General features: G+C 44.2%; 1 protein-coding gene across 2 annotated transcripts in view; it reads left to right on the top strand.

Moving 5' to 3' along the window:
- Positions 1-22,436, top strand: part of Cacna2d3 (calcium voltage-gated channel auxiliary subunit alpha2delta 3) — an 800,506-nt gene that overhangs the window by 602,990 nt on the left and 175,080 nt on the right. For both annotated transcript variants that reach the window (XM_076931312.1, XM_076931311.1), the window contains 2 exons: positions 200-280; positions 6,054-6,128. In XM_076931312.1, coding sequence (XP_076787427.1) covers positions 200-280; positions 6,054-6,128 — 156 coding nt within the window. The remainder of the gene's footprint in view (positions 1-199; positions 281-6,053; positions 6,129-22,436) is intronic.

Here is a 22,436-nt window from a genome sequence, read left to right as displayed (position 1 = left end):
TTCAGGAAGAAGCAGAGCACTAGAATGTCTCTGCACCAGTATGCTGCTGTTAGGTCAGAGGCATCCCCCTTCTTGACTAGCTATAATTCAGCTGGAGAGTGGAATGAAAAAGAGGCCCCGTGGAGATCTGACTTAGTGCTCTCAGGAAAGGCATCAGACAGTAACCTATTGTATTCTGCTTAATGTCTATTTTCTACAGAGGTCAAAGGGCATTCTTCTGGGTGTGGTTGGCACAGATGTTCCAGTAAAAGAGCTTCTGAAGACCATTCCCAAATACAAGGTAATACACTAGTTTACTTTGGCCAGTGCCAAAGGGACCAGGAACCTTAATTTCATAGTCTGGCTCTAGACTCCACCTGCTTTTTGGGTTCTATATGCCACCATCATAGACTATTGCCTGCCTGTGTGTCATCTATACTGTCCCTTGGTGGGTTTTTAATTAATATGAATTGTTTCCTTTCTTCCTCCTCAGACATCAGTGCAAAGGCTTCATGTGGTAACCATGAGTTTTGATGAGGTCCCTGCATTTTCCTTTCACAGTTGACATTATTGGCTAGCCTTTCAAGAGATGGTCTAGAGGATCATTGAATTCCCATTAAGAAAGCTTTCATTTTCTGGTGGATCGAAGAACAAATCAATAAATGGGGAGGGGCCAGTACACTCAAGGCTCAGTACCATCACACAGAAGTGGCCAAAGGGTCCCTGAGTGGGGAAAGGGCAGAGTGCACTGAAGGTCTTGGTGGCCCACTGGGCATAGGGCTTCACCCACCTCCCAGGCCTTCACTGTTTCTTTCTTCATCGGTCCTGTTAGACTAGCTGGCCCACCCAGATTTGGGCTGACTCTGACTGGCAAATGCTCCCTCTGCTTTTATGAAGACTGAGGCCAGACTGGGAATCTGTTAGAGTTTATTGCCAGGCTGCTTGCTTGGTTTCCATGTCTGGTTTGCTGAGACTGGCTCAGGCATCAGTCCACTAACCTTCTGATACAATAAGAAAATAGTAAGAGCTCCACAGTTGTCAGGAGGGGGACAGCCACCTTTTTATACCTAGACTCTGAGAACTAAGATTATGTTTCCAGAGCCATAGTGGGGCTTCTAGTTGATCCAGCCCCACATAATCAAGAAGTAAAAATGACAGACCCTCAGAAAATAAAAGCCATGCATGGGAAGAGGAAGGCTTCATAGCTTTTGAAGAGAGGGGACTTTTGTTGAAATCCTCAGACCTTGGCATCCATAACCAGGTGCCTACTGTTTACAGAAGGCATCCACTTATAATGTTTCAAATCGATTTTAAGTGCTGGTTTCAGTGAGGATGTGTAGAAACCCAAGCATTAGGTCACTACTCAAAATGTATCAAAATTAGTCAAGGAAGAATGGATTAAAAATGGAATGTCAACAATTAGCTTCAGGGTCAGTTTCTACTGGGAAATAGACTAAGATGTGTTAATAGTAGATAGGCACCATTTTACCCCAACTTTATAGCAAAAAAAAAACCAACAAAACAAAAAACCAGGGCACAGAAAGTTTAAACATTCTGCCATGTTTTGTAGCTTGTAAGCAGGAAAGCCACGGTTTTAGCCTCTAGGACCCCCAATATCACTAGAAATGATGAAAGCAATTATCATGATTGTTAAAACACAGTTAAAATAAAACCATAGGAATAATGAAAAAACACAGTATGTTTATTGTTCTTACCATGTGGCTGGTGTCATCCAAAGTCCTCTACATGCATGGTTGCCTTTTCAACATTACACACAGAGAGAGAAATCAACAGAACACAGTGTGATGTGATGAAAGACCAGGGAGGAGCAGTGGGGGGAAGGAACCAGCATCTCTGGGAATGTGTTCTGTGTTTTCTCTGAGCCTGGTGGGGATCCTAGAGACAGAAGTGTGGTACACATTGACTTAAGGCATCTTTTCCTCCTCTATTCCCATAAAGAATTTTGGGAAAGATGTTCATATTGACCAGGTAGAGCAGAGACAGGAGGGAAGTAGAAATTCCAGGGAGCAGGTTCCAAGTTGTACTGGTCCTCCTGGTTAGTACTTTTTAAGGATGTGTCAGCTCTTAGCTCTTGGGATTTTCCCAAGGATTGTTCTTTCTCCCCAAGCTTCATATATTTCCCCGCAAGCCATCAGACTTCCTATAATTTTTATTAAGAATTCCAGACACCCCAGCAATAATTTCCAGACACCATGGCCTCTGTTACCATAACGAGCCGTTTTATAATTGGGTTCACTTCATTAGCCTGAAGGCTCTCAGCTTGGAAGGACATGCTCCTCTCCCAGGGACAGGGGGCTGCACAGCTCCTGGTCTCCAGGGGAGCCGGAGAGTGAGCTGTAGATCCAGGGCCTGTTTGGCAGCTCCTTGTGCTGGAAGGTCCTGTGTCCAATCTGTTCCCTGTTACTCCACAGGACTGAACATGCAAACGGACAGGAAGACTGGCTGTGTTTCAAGTGAAATGAGAGTTAGGGATTTCGTCAGCATATTGATTTGTGGCCAAAACCAAACATTGTCTATTGTCATTTTATGAAGTTCTGATTCTCAGAGAAATCCATCTCCAGTCTCTCTTTCTGGAGCTGTATCCGATGAGCTCCAAGAGTCACCAACCAGCAGGCACAGTCTAGTGCAGTTTCCTCAGAATGTCCTCCTGGGAAGGAGTTTAACCCCATAGCTTCTGAATGTCAGGAAAAGTTAGGCGCTGGTTTGAGAAGGGCTGGCTGTGTCTGCTGAAGTGGATCAGCTTCTTCTTGGCTCATTTTTAGTGTTTACTTTGGTCCCATTTTTAAAGATCATCTAGATAGTGTTTGAATAAAGTGATAAGTGCTTAAAACACATGTGGATTTAATGGAGTGCCTGCTGTGATCTCATGTGGCACTAAAAGCTGCAGAAGTCCAAGATGAGTGTGGTAGCTCCTTCCTACAAACAGGTCCCTCTCCCAGGAGACATACAGCCTTGGGTGCTCTCTAGAGCAAGCCGGAAGAAGGAAGGAGACCTAAATAGGGGAGAGAATTAAGAAGGTGTAGGTAGAATATTTATGCCTTGCATAAGATAGAAATGGAAATATTCTCATGGTTATAAAAATGGAATGGAGATGAGGGAAGCAAGAACAGTCGGAAAATGTGCAGGAGACAGTCCTGAGGCTGGAAGGGTAGTAGGTAAAAATTCAGGTCAAAGGGATACATGAGGCTGGTACCCAAGGAAAGGCCTGTGTAGGAAAGGGTAGTACAGTGGATTGCTGCTGCCAGGAATACTGAGGGGCAGCAGGTAAAAGAGGTAGTGTGGATACTTAGGAAGGAGCCAGCACCAGACAGATTGGTGCATGAGCCCTTTGTCACACACAAAAGGAGTTTTCTGCAAGTTTTACACAGAGAGCACAGTCAGAATTGCCTTTGACTTTGGTCTGTCTTTGGGGCCTAGAGATCGGCTCTAACCATTTTTTGGAAACTTGAAGCAATATCATGATCACAACATGAGGAGAAAGACTTGCGTCTGAAGAATGTCATAGAGAAAACATAACTGAATGTTATGATTAGTTGGTTTGGAGAATTGTGGGTAAAGGGAACAGGCTAAGGAGATGCTTTGGTTTCTAGCTTGGGGTCTGGAAAAAGCTAGTGCCACTCACCCAGAGGAGACAAGAACAGAAAGTGCTTAGAGAGACAGTATTTTCTCAGGAGGGGGACCAAGAACTAACAGTTGCTGGATTCATTGACTACCTCTGAATGGGAGAGCCCAGGGAAGCAGAGCCTTTGGATTTACAACAGAAATGGCTGCTGAAGCTCATATAGGGAAAGTAAAGTTAAGCCAGAATAGGAAATACTGGGAACAGAATCTGAAAAAGAGCCATGACCTGAGAAATGACAAAGCAGAAAATGGAAGAAAACTGGTGGGGCCTGGCAACTGAGAAAGTGGCAAAGAAGTATCTATCAGTTCATAAAATCAGGAGACCCAAAATGAGAATCCCATAGCCTCCAGCTGTCAGGAGGCCACCAGCAAGTATGGAGCACAGTTGTGGAGTCTTCGAATGGGGGTGAGAGAGTAGAGTCTGAGTCTAGTGGGTTGAGGCATGAGTGGGCAATAGACAGGCAGCAGAGACAGCAGGCCGTCAGAGGATGCTGGCATGGAAAGGCCAGGTGCCTTGCATTCCAGAGGAGGAAGTAGAAAGGAGGGCTCGGCTTGTAGAACCTGTGCCAATTTCATTTCATTTGTTTCTTTCTCTTTTCTTCTTCTCATATTGCTTCTTTCCCCGTGTTCCCTCTCTGCTTCCCATCCCATTTACCTCTCTGGTTATTTTTAAGCATAAACTCTGACTGTTGCCCTCAGAGCTCTTATATTCTGGTGGAGGGAAAGCATGCATTTAATAACCGATGCCCTGGCTATCAGTAATACCCTCATAGGTGATGTTTATCACTTACAAAGTGCTATGCAAGGCAAGAGCATCCAGATCTACCTTCTCCTGAGACCCACAAGCAGAGCAAGAGGCACAGTCAGCTATGTTGGAAAAGACTGACTACATTAGCTGACTATAAAATACCATTTGTTTGGTCTGATGCTGAGTTTGAATTTCCAGTCAAGCCCCACTCTTGCCTTTAATGGAAGAAGTCAGGCTCCCAGAGTCCTTCCTGACCCTTCCAGCCTGTATTAAACCAAGACTTAATAACGATAATTAATGCAGTGTTGACTGTCTGACATTCTTCCAGGAGACAAGATGAAAGAGACGATATACATCTCAAAGGATAGGAAATCTCGGGTTTATCTTTCCAGGCATAATGAAATATACTTTTATCATTAGAGTCAAGTAGAATGTTATTAAGACTTGCTGTGCAAGGTAAGTCCGGGAGAACCGTCTGTTGCCCTTGACGACCACAGGCATATTTGCTTTATGTGATGCAACGGAAACTTTTAATTGCTGGTGTTAAATTCTCTGAAGTTCATTTCATATCACCTTGACGTTAAGCTAACAAGCAGACAGGGTCACTCCTGGTTTGTAAACTCTGTTGTCTGGATCATTTAATAGTATCATATTCAAGACTGTGAGTGGCAGGGAATTTAAAGGAGAAATACGTAAAGGCTCAGAACTGTGAAATGATCCCTCAGACAAAAAGAAAAAAATTTCTCCCCTCTTCCTTTTCACTGCTCTGGCAAAAGTGGGTTACAATTTCTTTCTTTAGAGAGAGATCAGTATGGGTTTTATGCCAGAGGCCATTTTAATACATGAATGATTTGTAGGTAAATTTATTGTAGCCAATGGGTGCAGTCAAGTGTGTAATAGAAATATTGTCAAAAAGCTGGGATTATTATTTAAATAAGTGCAGTGTTAAATTTGATTACATACTTTTTAAAGCTAATAAAACATTTCATTGCTCTCCAACTCTTTCCCAGAGTCCCATGTAGTCAGAAGACATACATTAAGCGAGAGGCTTTGCATGGAAATTTACCCAGGCTTTGTGTGGATGGGATTGTGCTTGGGAGAAAGCTGGGGGCCAGAGTAAAAATGATAAAATATAGAGGGATTGGACAGCCCCTGCGTGGGCTGCAGGGGACACTTTGACACTTTAAGGATTATGGAAGGGACAGAGCAGGAGAGTGAAACTAAACATGGCGCCTGTGAGCATGGGACAGTAGGAAGCGAGGGAGCAAGGCAGTGTGGGGCACCTCTCCTCTCCCTTATCTAGATAAGAGAGTAAACACCCCAGCCACAAGAATTCTGTTTGCTTCGACATGCTCCCCTTTCCAGAAATATACATGACTTTGTTGGTTTTTTTTTTTAAATAGTAATTGTTCTGTTTTAAATAAATAAAAATAAAGCCATAGGGTACCAGTGTGGGGATATGACATTTCAAACTGTGCTGTTTGCCGAGCTTATCTGTGACAGGCTCCATATTTCCACCAAATGTCAAGGATCAGTGCCTCGAATTTATTTTAATGAAATACTGTGCTGATCAGGGTTATGAATGCCAAGTTTAAGCTGTAAATTACTCAGATCGGCTGCTTTGTGCTTTGTGAATCCGCCCAGGAGTCAGTTAATGAAGGCTTCTTTTGCTTTCCCCTTACAGTTAGGAATTCACGGTTATGCCTTCGCCATCACAAATAATGGATACATCCTGACGCACCCAGAACTCAGGCCGCTGGTAAGAGAAGCATCATTCCTGCCTTTTCAGCTCTAAAGTGATGGTACCCTGATGCAGTTTTCACTTGAAACTGGCTTGGTTCATCGTATCAAAGAGGCTGACAGCATAGCTTCAAATTAGTATTTTGACTCATAGTGCATCAGTAATAATAAGAAAAAAAACTCAATTTCTATCATGTTCTTATGTGTAAAGCCATATATATCTAGATGCACTTATTTATATTAATAGACATCTGTCAGTATTTTGATTTTTTCTTTATTTCCATACACTTTGAAATCCATTATAATGAATACTCATACTCTATCCCCTAGACCCACTTACTGGAAATAGAACAAATCAGATACAAGATCTCTGAAAATTCACTTCATTAAGATTCACCTTCCAATTCTATTGTTGAAATTCAGTGTTTATAGAAGCTATTCAACACCTTTCTAGATAAAAGTAAACACCTAAGATTTTCTATATATCCTGCACCTGAGTGCAGAAAAAACACTGCCTTTTTTTTTCCCTTTGTCCAGAAGTGGTCTGAGGCCAATCTAAGATAGTCCCGTGGTCTGTCTCATGAAGCTGGAGCCTCATGAAGAAGGTGCCTAGAGCACTCATCCAGAAAACACTGAGAACTGACTCCCAGAGGACAGACAGGCTCTTCAGAAGAGGCTATGACTGAACATCACAAGTTCAAGGCCAGTCTAGGCAACTTAGTAGAAAGATCATGTGTACAAAGGGCTGACTGTGCAGCTCATGGTGGAGCATTTGCCTTGAGGGTCCTAGATCCACCATGTTGGAAAAGGAAGGAGAAAAGGAAGGTGAGGAGGAGAGCCTCTAACCCACTGGCAGTGTCTCCAGTGGAGGTGTTGATAGGGATGGTGGCATTGTCTGTCATCCTGGGCTATTTAGAATGTGCTGCAAGAATGGCAGCTCCCTTGACTTACATGCCTTCAGCTCATTTTAAAGAAGACATGGGTATTAAGAGGAACTGGGTCTTCTAAGTTGAGAATGTGTAGTTCGTTCTTCTGGCAATTCACATACACACAGAGAGGCACAAAAATGCACAATACTGTCCCTAGTAGAAGTCTCTGTCCCTTTCATTACAATTAGGACATAGCAGCAGAGAACTCTCCAAATGCTTGTCAGCCAAGCGCTGTGGGGATCCATTCTCTTCTCGCTTGCATCATTGTTTAGAAACTGTCCATATGAGAGCCCCATCATCTGCATCCAGCTTTGCTCTCTAATCTCCCTGGTATTAATGGAGTCATGACCACATCACACAAATCCCAAATGCTCACTTTCCGACGGAACCGATGGTGATGTATGATTGCAGCCCTTACGTGCGAGTGCATGTGCACACACACACATACACACACACACAGGGGGCGAGGAGAGTCGTGTGTTTGTGTGTGTGTTTGTGTGTGTGTGTGTGTGTGTGTGTGCGCGCGTGTGTGTAAAAGACTGAATTAACTGGTCAACTGATTTTAATTATAACTCTGAGCTTTTGGAATGTCTGATTGAAAAAGCCACAGATATTTTAAAAATATTTTAAGTCTAAAGATGTATTTGAGTCTAGAAAGCTTACTGCATGACCCACCCCAAGCTGTCAAGTGGGGTAGTTGACTGGGGAGAGTACCAGAGTACCGACAAGTGAGTAAGTTTGGTGTGCCTAAGCATGGGTTCCTGGTACTCATATGTTTCAAACTAGATCAGATCAGAGGCAGGGGCATGATCAAACCTGACTCTTCTTCCAGGGAATGAATTAACTCCCTATTTATCAGCTTTGGAAGGAGGAAGGAAATGGAACCAGGTCACACAGGTCACCATGGTGGCTTCCCTGTCTCTACAGCAGTGGGAATCGCTGTTCTCTATAAGACTATCCCATGTCCCCCTAACCATTTATGTCTCCTGGTTCCATAGCAAATAGCTTGTTGTTGGATCTGTGTCTACTGGGAGGGCAGCTGGAAGGCTGGAAAAGCAGGTCACTATGAACAATACTGACTCTGGTCATGTGAATGTTCACACATACAAGTTATTGCGATTCCTATCAATGTTCAGATCCTGGGATGAGTAGATTTCTCAGAAGTGATGGCCAGGGTCAGACTTCCATATGTGAAGTAGTCTAAGAGAATGGTCTTCAGCTTACTTGTCAAAACACAAACCAGATGTATCTTTTGCAACTGACTCATGACAAGGCATGGCCAGGCCAATGGACCATCTGTCTCATTCATCTGTCGCTGACTCTGAGGCCATCAGATGTTTAGGAGAGATTTTTGGCATATGCTATCATTGGGGAGTACATGAATCAGCCTATCTGTGTATGACCACTGAGTATAGGATGACTCGACTCTGTGTGAGTTTTTTTCATTCTCCTTCTAAGTGAAGGAGCCACTAAGTAGAAGGAGATCCATCTCATACAGGTAGTTCTTTCTTGTCCCAGCTGTCTGAGTCACATGGCCTTTCTGAGAGCCACCTTCCCCTGATAACGCTGCTTTAATCATAGCATACACAGCACGGCTTTGTTGTCAGGGTAAAGGGGAACATGTTAAGTCAGAGATCGTGCAGTGGTGCAGGTTCCAGAATGTCATGGGGTTATGGGAGTTAGCATCCCATCTGTCCTGGCTCTGTTGATCTGCAGCAACCTGGGTTGGCCACTTTAAAGACTGTGAAGAATAGTGTCAGATGATTCCTGTATGTGCAGAACACATTTTGATTTTTCAGAAGGTTATCCCGGTAAGTAAGCCTTGGCAGTGGCCCATGTGCATAATGGGTGCACACATAGCTTTTGTTTATTTGTTGGTTTTTCAGGGTATTTTCTTCTTGTTGTTGAACAGTAATTTTGGTCTACTATAATCCAGAGTATAGACAACAACTGTGCTATGCAGCTCCATGTGAGCCTTCTGTGTGTGTGTGTGTGTGTGTGTGTGTGTGTGTGTGTGTGTGTGTGTGTGTGTGTTGGGGAGTCTTTTGTTTGTTTCTCAATTAACATTGAGAAAAAGACTAGAAGCCATGCAGTGAAGTGTCTGTGAATATTCTGGTTTCAGGTGTCCTGGTTGATGATTCATTCTCTCTGTTTTCTCTCCCCTTCCTGCCAGCCCACCTAGCTTGTAGTCAGTCATCAGAAGATGAAGGAAAGGGCCCTTCAACCCCACTATTTCAGTGTCCCTTTTGGAGGCTGTAAGAAGATCCTATGCACGTGCTAGCATTCTGGTGATTGTTATGGGCCCGATCTGTCCTGGCTGGGCTCTGCAGTGCAGCAAGCAGCAGACAGCTGTTAGCAGCTTCCTTGACCAGCTCAGGCAAGGAATCTTCACCCAAGCCCTACTCGCCTCCTCTCAAGCCCAGACTTATAATGAAGTCATTATAAATGGACCTTCTCCTCTGTTCTGGCCAAGGCTCCCAGATTAGCATGGTGAATGTGAGCATGGACTGTGGCCAGCTTAGGGAGGGTGGGAAGAGCTCTCTTCACACAACCCATGTTCCCTTCTGTCTGCCACTGAGGTTGTTCCTCCCCTTGCAGCCAGATGAAGGAAGTGGCTTCCTCTAAAGCACAGCACCCATATTTTTCTAATTTGTCCAATAAAACCTTTCCCCCAAACTTCATGTTTAGCTTGGTTTTATCCAGTATTTTCTTTCATCTTGTATGATTTGGGTGTGAATCATGAAATAACTCCAAAACCAGGAGTCTTACCAAGGCTTAATCAGAAGTCACAGTTCCTCATGATAACCAGGTTTGCCCCTGTCCTGCTCCAGTTTCCACCACCCTTCCTTGCCACCAATTTGTCACTTCCTGATGGCTTCACTGATGTCAAAATGAAGGGTCCTTGCCAGGTTCTGGATGAGACTTGTCCTGAACTGCATAGAGGGCTGAAGTAGTTAACTGTCTCCCAGCAGACCAGAAGGCCTTCTGTGACGGAGCCAGCTCCTGTTCCTGGTGTGGGAGGTGGAAACTCAGTACAATTGGGATTAAACTCAGATCCTGAGAGATGTCTCCTGTGGAGTGCTGGCCTATGCATTTCCTTGTGGCCTTCACCATTCTTATAGCCAGGATTAAAATATTTCTCTGAGCTTCCTAGATTTCATTTTCATAGTCTTGGTTTTCCTTCTCTCTAAGGATGTTTCTAGAATGTTGAGCCCTGACTAGAAATCTTTTTCTTTTAAGGGATGAAGGGAGAACCATTCTGCAATTGGCTATCTTTAACATGACCTTTAGTTTAGTTAGGATTTTAGTGATCTGTCTGCCTCTGTATTATAGAAGATAAGGACGTTTATGTTGACCCCCTCCACACTCCCCCCCAAGGAAGTCTCCAATTTTGACTTGGTCAGATCCTCAAGGGAACACAAAACAGGTCCCTTGATGCAGCTGCGGCAATGACAGGATTCCACAGGGAACCTTGGGCCCACAAAATCTGGGACTCATTTCCACAAAGCTCATGCTAAAATCAGCCCAAAGCTGTCTGTTCTGTGTCCGGAGGCCCAGGAGGTGGGGGAAGATGTTGGAGGAATTATATTATATATACTGTCTCTTACTTCTCCCCTCTCCATCTCTTTTCATTTGTTTTAAAATATGTTCCCATAGACTCTAGACTGGCTTTGCACATATGATCCTTCCTCTTCACTTCTCTTGTACCGGGACTATAGATACATGTTATCATACCTGGTTAATGTGGTGCCAGGATGAAACCCAGAGCCTTTCCCATGGTAGGCAAGCTCTTTATCACCTGAACCACACCCCTAGCCCCAGGTTCTATTTTAGATGTAAATGTATTGATCAGTCACATGGACCATTGTTGGGGAGATGGGAGACAGACTACTGAGATTGGATAATTTATCATCTTTTCCTTGTCCTTGGAGGTCTGTTATATGCTAAGCCTGCACGAGGTTACTGAGCTGTACTCTGCTTCAGGGAAGGGAAGATATGATGAGAAGGGATTAGAGGTAAATATAAAGAACTAAGGACACTGGTGCTATCTGTTAGTGTGGCCGTTACTTAGTATGTCTTCTGGCTATGTGCTGGTTCCTTCCTATGGGAAGGGCACCTTTCTGGGTCCTTTTCACAGGCTATAACTTTCATTTGACAGATAGAAAGGTGAGCATATGTGATAAGCACCTTAAAAGAGTCCAGGGGCTCTGGAAGGTTGGGAGGGAGGAGGACAAAGTGTATTTCTAGATGTTATCCTGGGCAACTTTGCATAGTGGATAGATTACCTAAAGTGCTCTGTGAATAAGGAAAGCATCGCCATGGAAAGCCAAGGTACTGAGGGATGCTGTGACTTTCTCCATATCACAAAGGTGGAAAGTGCCTGAACCAGGAGCCTTGGGCCAGATGCCTTCAGATGGGTTACATTTACGTGCTATCTTGGCTTCTCAGGAAGTGGGCTGCAGAGTGGCTGAAGAGTGGGTGTAGCTGACTTCCAGGGCAGTTGTGGTGCAGCTATAGTCAGAATCTGTCCAGCAAGAACTCAGTGTAAGCCACAAGAGGAGCTGCCTGTGTTGTTTAAAGTTTTCCAGTAGCCACATCTAAAGAATAAAGGACACAGGTGAAATTAAGTTTAAGGATAATATTTTAGCTTGTCTCCAAAATCATTGGCACTTTAACATATAATCAATATAAAATAGCCAATAAAACATTGCACATTCTTTCTCTAGTTGTCTAGAGATTCGACTGGCCAAAGATATGAATGGGCATGTTGGAAGTTTCTAGAGAACATGCGTGAGAAAATGAATAATAATGATAACAGTGGTCAGTCATGCCTACCCACCCTCTCGGGTGGAGCTTGTGTGGCCTCTGAAGAGGAAGTGGGATGACTAGAATTCACAAGAAGCTGGCTGGAAGCCAGAGCAGATGGACTCTCTGTTGGCCAGGAAGCACAGACTGTGTCAGACATGTGGCTTTACTCCTAAACCATGTGGACCTCTTAAACCAAATTCTGTCACAGTGACCAGTACATGGAAGGCATTATCCATATTGGGAGATGCTGGGGTTTTGGGTTATCCACTCAGGCTATTTATAGGCAAAAGTTATGTATGCTCATCTGGAAAATTCAGGCTAACTCTCAAACAAGGTCAAATTCTACAGATAACAGTGCCATCTCCCATAGCTCTATAGTCCTCCAGCTTTCTGCAGTACAAATACAGCTGCTCCAGCCACTGGTGCTCTGCAGCCCAAGTCCTCACATGCCATCCCTGTGTCACTCTTGACCAGCCTGTCCTATGTCATCATATTGTTTCTTTGTCTTAGAGATGCATAGACAGGTCATTCTTCTAAGCCCCATTTGCTCTTGTACATTGGGTATAGATGGACCCCTGTAGGAGGTTATTATGTACATGAAGCAAGAGGCAGACATGCTAATAAATGTGTCATTTAGTTCTGTCCTGTGGAAATGAGTGGGTACTCTTATGGTATGAATGGATATGTGTTATATTAATTAGAGGGTATCTCCAAGCTGAAGTCAGGTGGAAACAGTGCTAGAGTTCATTCCTCAGTCTAGCAACTGTCTGAAGGTCTTCTAAGGGGTCATGACAACAGATGCCATTTAAGTGGCATAGTATTTAAGTGAGACCTGTATAAAGTTGGGCTTCTCCCCAGCTTTTTCCCCTTCCTTAAAAAAACCCCAAGTCTCTCCCTGTCCAGCTGTTTTGCCCAGAATCTGATCTCATGTATGTGTGTGTGTGATTAGCTTTTTCTCCGGCTGTCGGCTCAGTGGCCACCTTGGAGAGGCCCTGTTCTTCGTCCAAGCTCTCCAGCATGTACCTGCCTCCATTTGTCTGGGTCACTTGTTGTTAGGATGTGTCTGTGAGTTTAGCTTCTCTGTCGCCCTTTGCTGTGGACTTTGCTACCACAGAGTCAGAAAGAGGATGCAGATGAGGGGAGTCTGGGTGCTATGATCCTACAGCAAATGAGAAATGTGGGAGCCACATGTGGTTTCATTAAACATTCACTCCTTGTTATGTTGGGGAATGTGTGGGTTGTCAAACCCTTATGCCCTGGTTGGTCATCCCTCTGCCCTCTGACCTTCTGTTTGCTGACATCTCACAGATGCTGCTGCCATCAAACATGGCAGTGGCGAATGAGTCCTGGGCAGTTAGAAGGCTGTTTCTGCTTAGGAAATGCTCATCACACCATAAAAGCACTCGCCAACAGCATGAATGGCCAAGAAGAACTATGGGTGTACAGATAAAGCTCTGTCTTTCTCAAGGATGGCTGCCCTGAAATTTGAGAGGGCTTCCTAGGCTGCTGACCTGGGTAGCTTGGGAATGGCTTCTCTCTGGTCTTAGAAGGATACATTCTGCTGGCAAGGTCTACTGGGGAGTATGTGGTAGGGCCCATCATTATAAACCTTGATGCAAGTGATACAGTTTCTTTTCAGCCCTTCTTGGCTTCCGCTCTACAGGGGCTGATGAACTGAAGGAGACTGCCCAGTAGGTGGCGCACGGGCATCGCTGTGTGCTGATCCCCAAGCAAATGGTGTCTTGCTGGCCAGAGTATAGCCTCATAGCAGGGATGAGGAGCAACCCTACTTCGGTCCAGTGAAATCTACTCTCATTTAAGAGAAAAAAAAATTAATGTATACCTCGAAATTATATTTGCTCAAAGTATTATGTTTGCTGAGAGAAAAAATAAAAAGACTGTAAACTCCCCACAGATCGTAGTGCCTCATTACGAAATACATTATTTGGTTATGGGGACACAAGAGTCTTGACTCTGCCCCTGTTTGCTTCTTGCTGAAATGCATGGGCACTTTGGGAACTGCCTAGCCTGGGTACTTAGGTGAGAAATCTCCAGCTTAACTTCTGATCTAAGGAATAAAGGACTTTACTGGGAGAACCTGCATTTTACCAGGTTGAATGATGTTTAAACTTCAACTTCCAAGATTCAAGCCCACAAATTCTTGGTCCTGGGACGAGGTGGGCACTTGGATACTTAGGTAGTATATGAACTGTGGGAGTTAATTCCATGTTTTGAATATGTAATGTGCTTTAATATTGCCCTTGGATGCTAGAAGTAGCAAGCAAACAGAACCAGTAACAACCATGCAACCACTACCAAAGATGTCAGAAGCCAGACCTTCTAAGGATGAGCACCCTGCCCAGACTGACTCATTAAATTTCAGTAGCATCCTGCCTGTTAGCATGTATCAGAGAGGCCATCTGAGTGTGAGGATCTACCATATGTGGTTGTATTTTAAAGAAAAATTAATTAAATATTTGCAGAGGAAAGAAGTCTGATCCTTGGACCAAAAAACCATGTCTGTCAGAAGGTACATTTAGGGCAGTCTTCACAGAAGTCAGACATGACAATGGACCTGATTTATCATCATCTCATTTCTTCATTTCTGGAGCTGGGCGTGCTTTCTTTCCCTTTGTCCCGTGTTTTCCTTTTGTCCCCCAGTGCTGATCTGAGGGATCACAGAGATTGTTCTTCATTCTAGCACAGATGTGGTTGGGGACAGACTGGCTGTGCCCAAGCTAAAACCACAGGCTCTGTCTTTCTCAGTGGCTTTCTTGCTCCAGTCTTCTGTAGCTGCACCTCCTCTCTTTCCTGCAGAGTGGGAGCCAAGGTCTCCCAACATTCTCAGCTTCAGGGAGCCACTCAGCTGCTGTAGGTTCTGACATCCTATGTGCCAGCTTTACAGGGGAAGCTTCATGGTGTTCCATCCCCTGTCATCTCACTCACTCTGTCTTTGCTCCCTGCTGGGGCCACAAAATATACAGAAGTAGGACCAGCCAGGTTATTTTTCTTAAAGTATTATACTTACAGGAAAGAAAGTGAAAAATAGAAGAGGAAAGAAGGGAGGGAGGGAGAAGAGAAAGACCATTTACCCATTTTTTCTTTATTAGCTATCTATTAATTTCTTTTATGTCTCATCACAGCAGAAGTAGGAAATATATCTCCTAATTTTCTTCCAGTGAGTTCCCCCTTTGGGTAAACGTTTAAGAATTGGTATTTGTTGCTTGCAGATACCAAAGCAGCCTGACCTATGTGTTCTTGAAATCCCACTGTCAGCTATGGCTTTGATACTTGCTCTCAGGGAGTTCACAGCCCTACCCACTCTAGCCCAACTACAGTATTGCCCATCTTGGTAGGCTTCTCATAGGGACCATAGAGTATAGGTTCCTACTGCATGGTAGATGTCTAAATGATGAGCGCTTGGTGAAGGAGGTGGACACAGAGGAGGCTGAGCATAGTGAAGCGACATACTACAGACTCCAGGGGCTGTAGTACTGACAGGCATATATGCGAGTGCTTGGTGTCTACCTGTGGGTCTCATAGCTGGGGAAGCCTGCAGAGAGGTGGTCTGCAGCCTACAAACTCACAGCTTCATGCTGCTGCCTGGCTGAGGTTAGGAATAACGCAGGGCTCATGGGATTTCCAGAAGAGGGACTTGGCTACTACATGCTTCCTTCTCTGCTTCCCCTTCCCAAGCCTTCCTTTGTGAGATGTATGTTTTTTGAAATCCTATCATGCTGAGCACTCCTCTAGAAGCCAGGAAACCCAAATCCCCTGATATTTGATGCTTGCCCTCTTATGGAGAAGATATGTTTTGTCGTTAAGCTCATAAATAAGAAGATAAAAAATGCATGATAGATTTAGAATATGCTCTGCAAAAACAAACAAACAAACAAACACAACAATAACAAAAACTCACTGAGTATATGAGAGAAGAAAGAGAAAGGCGGAGAAGCTGCTTACCTGGGTCTTCAAAGATAGTGTTCTTAGTTTCCCCTCAGGGTCTTTGCCCAAGCTCCACAGTCTAGATGGAGATTTGTAAGCTGACATCTGAAAGGTGAAGGACAAATCTCCATCTAGACTGTGGAGCTTGGGCCATGCCAAGCTTGAGCCATGTATGCATGTGCAAAGACCCTGAGGCCCAGAGATACCCAAAGTACCTGGGGTCTAACCATGGAATTTAGGACAGACTTTCAGAGCAGGTTCAGGACACATTTTTACTTGCACTGCCAACTCCTGATGATGCAGTTCCTACCTCTGTCCCTGTCATTCTGTGCATGTATACATCACAGCTGCCTGCACCCAAGTGAGGTTACACTCTATGTCTGGAGTTTCTGGTCCCAGGCACACCAAAGGCCAGTGTGCTGAGGTGAAAGTAACATCCCACCAGATTTCTGAGCACAGCAGGACACTAGCCACCATCTCCCAGGGAACCCAGCTCCTGGGTATGTGTTCTACGCTGGGTCCCCATAGTTCCCTCAGGGAAACGAAGCTCCACTTCCTGTAGTAGTGCCATGCCTGTTGATGTACCTGCTGTGTCCCCGAAGGTATCTCTTGAGCTCTGGTAGGAAAAACATTACACTGAGCTTGTCTTGAGGTCTGCTTAGGTGTGCTGATAATTCTTTAAAAGCAATCCAATCTAGACTAGAGTGCCGTGCCACCCTAGGTGCATCCATCGCAGCATTTCTGTGGACACACAACCGGGCCGGGCCACACTTGTTTCCTTCCAACCCAGTCTCCCAGCACCGGTGCCTCCATCATTCCCCTTCTGCTCATTTGCTCTGAGATTCAAGTTTATATTTAAGTCGATCAGGTAGTATTAAAAGTCATGAGTAGGCACCAGAAAAAAATCTGGTTTAGAGATAGGAATTTCTGCTGCTTTATGTTTGGGTGAAATAATTTGCAGTCCCCTCACCCCAAATACTCTGCTTTACACTCAGCACACTTTGACCTCTGTTTTACTAGATTAATTTCATATCTAGAATGCCCCATCTTGGATGATAAATTAGCAATAAAAAGCTCATCAAAATGTAATTATAGGCAATGTGTTGAATAATGATCTCTTAAAAATTCCTATAGATTTGTCTGCACCTCCTTTCCCTAGTGAGGGAAATGAGCCTCAGCTGCTAGCTACTTGCCTGGGCCAGGAATGCAAACCCTAGCCACGCTTCCAGGCTGAGACTCGCGTGCTGGTTTCTATCACAGCTAATGTCATCTCCTTGATCAATCACGCTGCTTCATAGGCTGCACATCTTTATACAATTTAAAGGGCCATCTTCATAGGCTTGGAAGACAGTTAAGTATAAACTTAGGGTAGAATGAGACTCTCACTTCCTCTTTCGGTACTTATTCATTGGTTGTAACTAGGAAGACAATAGCAAGCAGACCAGTGCAGAGAAGCCAGAGCAGCAAGCATTAAAGCTTCCAGAATGGCAGATTTCAAGAAACCTTGCTTCTCCTAAAAGAGGAACAGGAGTGATCTGCCTCTGAGAGTAGAGGAAGATGGTCAAATGAAATTAGGCTTCTCCTAGGGGTCCTGTCTGCTCTCTCCAGAAAGCTGAGTGAACTAGATCACCGAGCCATACCCTTCTAGGATGAAAGGGCCCTGTAAAACCTACATATGTGTTTGAGGGCAGAATATTCAAATACTCTCAGTGTGTGAGTGCACATGTACACTTATTTGAATAACTGAAGAATTCAATCATGTGAATGCCAACAATTATCCCTCTGCGTTTACGTTTTAGGAAGACCTTGCATCTGAATCCCCATGAGAGCATTAAATTGCTATCTAATTAGCAGTCCCAAATTATATATATTTAAAAGATAATGAAGGGTTTGAAGGCTGTTGGAATAACTGGTTATACATTTAAATGAATCGCTAAAAATTTGTTAGTAATGTGTGGAGTTTTCTTTTATTTCTTGATTCCCTCTTTGAAGTTCAGTAGACTCAACCTCTCAGGGTTAAGTCTGGTAGCAGAAAGATAAAGGCAGATGTTTTTAATTATTGCAACACAAACTCCCAAATAATTATAAGCAGCTGTCATTTTTACATAATCCTGAATGATAAGACCCAAAGAATGCAAATAAAAGTGTTGAGACGTCGGACTTTGGGGACACAATAATTTAGTCCTATCACACCACTAAAATGATGGTTGCATTTGGTGGAGAAGCCTGCTCTTAAATTTTTTCTTAGCTTTTACTGACCACTTGGAAAGCAAAGATATTTCCAAAATACAACCCAGGTACCATTTCTATATTTCTTTGGAATGTTCACTGGGTAAAAGCAAACACCCAAACATTTAGATTACCCAGGCTAGGAAATTGTCCAATCTGGTCAGAGCTCACATTGAGCTCTTCTCAGCATCACCTGTCCCTTTCGACTGTCCTTCACCAGTCACCTCCTCCCTCCATTGGTTGGCAGAGTAGGACAGTGCCTGGTAGCAAGTCTTTGGTTATAGCTGAGGTTTTCACTAAATTAAATTGTACATGAGTAACAGCCATTCAGAGACAGCAAGATGATCCGGCCTGACTGCTCCACAAGTGAAGTGCTGGGATAAGTTCTTGGATTTGTTGTTTCTTGTACCCATCTCTTTCTGGAAGGCTCAGAAGAGCAAGCTCAGGTGACAGTCAACATAAACACAGTGGCATCACAATTGTTAGCAAGCTCTTCAACACTGTGACAAAAATCACTGAGGAAAAACCCCTGAAGGGAAGAAGTATTTTGGCTCATGGGTTTAGAGGTTTGGGTCACTGGTTAGCTGGCTCTGTCGTTTCATGTGGATGAGGCTGACCATGGTGGTGGTAGGATATGGGGGAATGAAACTGCTTGTTTCATGGTGGCCAGGAAACAGAAGGGAAATGAGGAAGGGGTTGGGGACAAGATGTGATTGCCAAGAACCCGCCTCTAGTGAACTTCTTTGTCTAGTGAACCTTGATGTTTTTAAGTCTCCAGAACCTCCCAAAATAGCATAACAAGCTAAGGACCACACCTTTGAAACAAGCCTGTGGGGCCATTTCACATCCAGCTTGTAGCATGGATCCAAAACCAACAGAACCAAAGCCTACGTGGTCAAAGTATGTAGTTCCCACCAGGCTCGGCTGAATCCGAGTTCCATAAGAAACAATGCTAAGCCATCAACTAGAAGAAACTTATATACACACACACACACACACACACACACACACACACACACACACACACGCACACAAGAACATACAGATACACACACATACAAAAAAAAAAAGGCACAAACACACGTACATGCATACATTCTGAAATGTACCAAAAATACTAAGACTACTCTGCTAAATTATTTTTGGGCCACTTTATCTTGAGTCAGGACTGTGTGCCAAGCAGAGACAATTGCCCAAATGAATGGTACTCCACGCCCCAGGAACAGGAAATCTAAACAGATAAAAAGGAAACAAATTAGGCCAAGGCATTCATTTGAACTCCTGGTAAGTGTTAAGTGAGGCATTCTTAAGTGGTATTACCACTTCCCAGATAGGAGGGTTCTCAGAGTATTATGTGTCCTGAAAATCAGAAACAGGGAAGTGACATGATTCTCTATGAAGCTCCAGGTTTCCAGCTGTATGCTAAGAAGATTTGGGGTAGACACAGAGAAGACTTTTGGCAGTATGTGAATCATAGTTCTATAGCAGGTTCAGTATTATTATGGGTTAGATTTCCCTTACAGTGTGTCCATGCTCACCCTGGTGAATACCAAAATATCCTGTGTGTGCATGCTTTGGTTTGTTCGTTTGTGTGTACATGTAAAGGTAATTGGTATTTACTTCTTAAAAGACTTGATTATCAAAAACTCAGCCTCTCCTTCATGCCATTATTCCCTTCCCTGTATCATCATGACACATCTCAGTTAGACACTGGGCAACAACAACATGGGCATCTTGTTAGAACAAGAATCTTCCTCAGCAAATGTCTCTTCATAGAGCAGAGCCATATCTGACACCTCTGAAGTGTCAGCTCTGCCACTGTCAGCTGTGTGACCTGAGGTGTGTTTACTTAACCCTCTGGCCTCAGGTCTCTCGACAGAAAATGACAACAGAAACAAAGCCTCTTGCAAGGATTATAAAGAATAAATGAGTACTCGATTGCTCTGGATGCCCATAGCAAGCCAGCCATGCAGTCACTGTGATGCAGGTGCACAGGGCATGCATCATCAGCATGTTCACTCGTTGTTTCCTGGGGAGCCTACTCCTGGGCAGACAATTCTTAGCACAGCACACCCAGTGGCACACAAGGGAAAGCTACCTTCTCTAAGATGCTGTGGAGCCAATGTAAGAAGCAAGCAAGTAAGCTAGAGTCCTGTATCATACAGTGGAGCCACCAGGCAAGGCTGAGATAATTGGGGGAGATTTTAAACCAACCCTGGCTAGACCCAGTTCAGACAGGAGTGCATACATCTTGGCTGAGTCCATGGGGGTCATATGTCAACCACTTGACTCCCAGTTGGAGTCAAGGGTTTGGGGTACAAATAGGGTGGGGTGCCAGATCAGAAGGTAGAAGTAATGATGACCTTTGGAGCAGCCAGCTCTGTCTAGCTGGGGACTACAAAGAGAAGAAGAAAGTGGTAAAGATGGCAATGTTACAGAGGCCAAGTGATGAGACTCTCGAGAAATGCTGGAGTATTAGTTGTCATCCTATAGGGCAAGAGGACTCTATGCCAAGCACTGATAAGCTGATTCCGGTTGTAGAAGAATCCCTCAGACTGAACTAAGGGAGTGCATTAGAGAGGAAAAACTCAGACAGAGACTGGTTTGGAGCACTTCTCCTCTTCTAGGGAACATTTCCTTTGGTGGTTGACAATAAGCTGATGGCTTGCCTAATGTGACTCAACTTCAAAGCACTCACAAGTGAGAATCCATGGATGTGCTAGCTTGCTTCACTGGCCCGCTGGCCCATCTTCTATTTCTTCCATCCTAGCTCTGCCCACATTTCCATGGTCACTGGCAATGAAAGACTGTGAGAACTCAGGCAACCCGGCAGGGGACCTTGGCTTTTCCATGAGTCATAAATCACATCAGAAATCTCTTGGGCTTATTCAGACCACCATGCATCCAAAAACATTTTTTAAAAGATACATCACTCTAATTGGCACTGACACACACACACACACACACACACACACACACACATTCACAGTAACTCACTAGACAAAAGCTAACTATCTTGCTGGGTCACCAGGCCAGTGAGGTATTGACAGATTGGATGGAAACCTGCCCAGGTTAGAGGTCAGAGCTTGGCTAGTGGAGAGAGCATACATCAGACAAAGTGCCACATGCTCGTTTAGGCTACAGCTCCCAGGGAGGTTTGAAACAAGGGTTGCCCAGGTGATAAAGGAGAGTGACTGGCTAGAAGGAAAAGGTGGTCACAGGTATGAATCCTTCACAGATATTGTTAGCAGTTTTACCAGGAAAAGAAAACCATATCAAAGCTCCCATTCCGTCATCCCAAACAGCTTCCTAGATAAAAATCTCACATGCATGGACACAGTCTTATTTGGTGAAGCTGGGGCATTTTGATATGAGCTCTACTACGCAGCATCAACCAGGTGATGGTGTTTGGTTGGGAAGGAAGGATCCCTTTGTCTCTTCTTTACCACATCCTGCTATACTTCATCTGTAGATCTATCTTGTTCTTGTACTTATCAAACACCCCTGGGCACTGAGAAGTGTCTAGGTACTGATTCTGGGTCCCACAAGTAGAGATGATGAGAGTGGAGTCCTCTTCCCAGCGGCAAGCTGGGGAGAACCATCAGGAATGTGGGCACCCAGAACTGACTTACAATCCTGGGTGAAATTAGCCACACCCAGAACTCTCTTCCCAGCAAATGGCTAGATACTGCCCCCTATAGAAGGCCAGGTTAACTGCAGAAACTATTGCTACTAGCTTGGGATCCTATTTGTGTGGATAAGGAAATGTGTTTTCTTTGCCATGGCAACTCTAGAAACAGTTTGCTGTGTCCAATTAAACCCCTTTAAGATGGTGTGACACCAGGGTCTTCCAATATCCTTAATGTAGTAATGGGTAAATGCTAAATGGGAAAAAAAAAAAAAAACCCTCTTTGCCAGATATCACAGATTAGCTTCCAAATCACAAGGGTTCTCTCCACTCTAGATAGTACCTCCTAATGGCATGGTGGTGTCTGAAAACCTTCATTAAATGGGATTTGGAAGAAGCCACACCCACACCCAGGAGCTCAGTGTAACTCTCAGAAATTCTTGAGTTTGTTTAGGAGGACATCTAGTAACTACCATTATACAAGGATTTGCCTCAAAGTCTTCTGACTTAGAGAAAGCTTCCCCTGGGTGCTAGCTGTCCCCTTAACTTGAATGCCACCCTGCCCTTTCTTCTAGCAGCTGTCTGTCTTCATTGACATCTCTACCTCCCTCACTAGTCCTGGCACTGCCCCTTTCTCCCCAGAGTCCAATCCCTGTCCTTTGTCCTTTGTGCTGGCACAATATTTCCTTCCTGTCAAGCTATTGAGCACATTTTAATATCTCTGACTAGCTTGCTATAACCAGACAGACTGGCTTCTTGAGAATTAAGTCTAATCCAGCCATGGTAC

The sequence above is a fragment of the Arvicanthis niloticus genome, chromosome 3, assembly GCF_011762505.2.
Source record: "Arvicanthis niloticus isolate mArvNil1 chromosome 3, mArvNil1.pat.X, whole genome shotgun sequence".
NCBI lineage: Eukaryota > Metazoa > Chordata > Mammalia > Rodentia > Muridae > Arvicanthis > Arvicanthis niloticus.
This window is presented reverse-complemented; position numbering and strand designations above follow the sequence as displayed.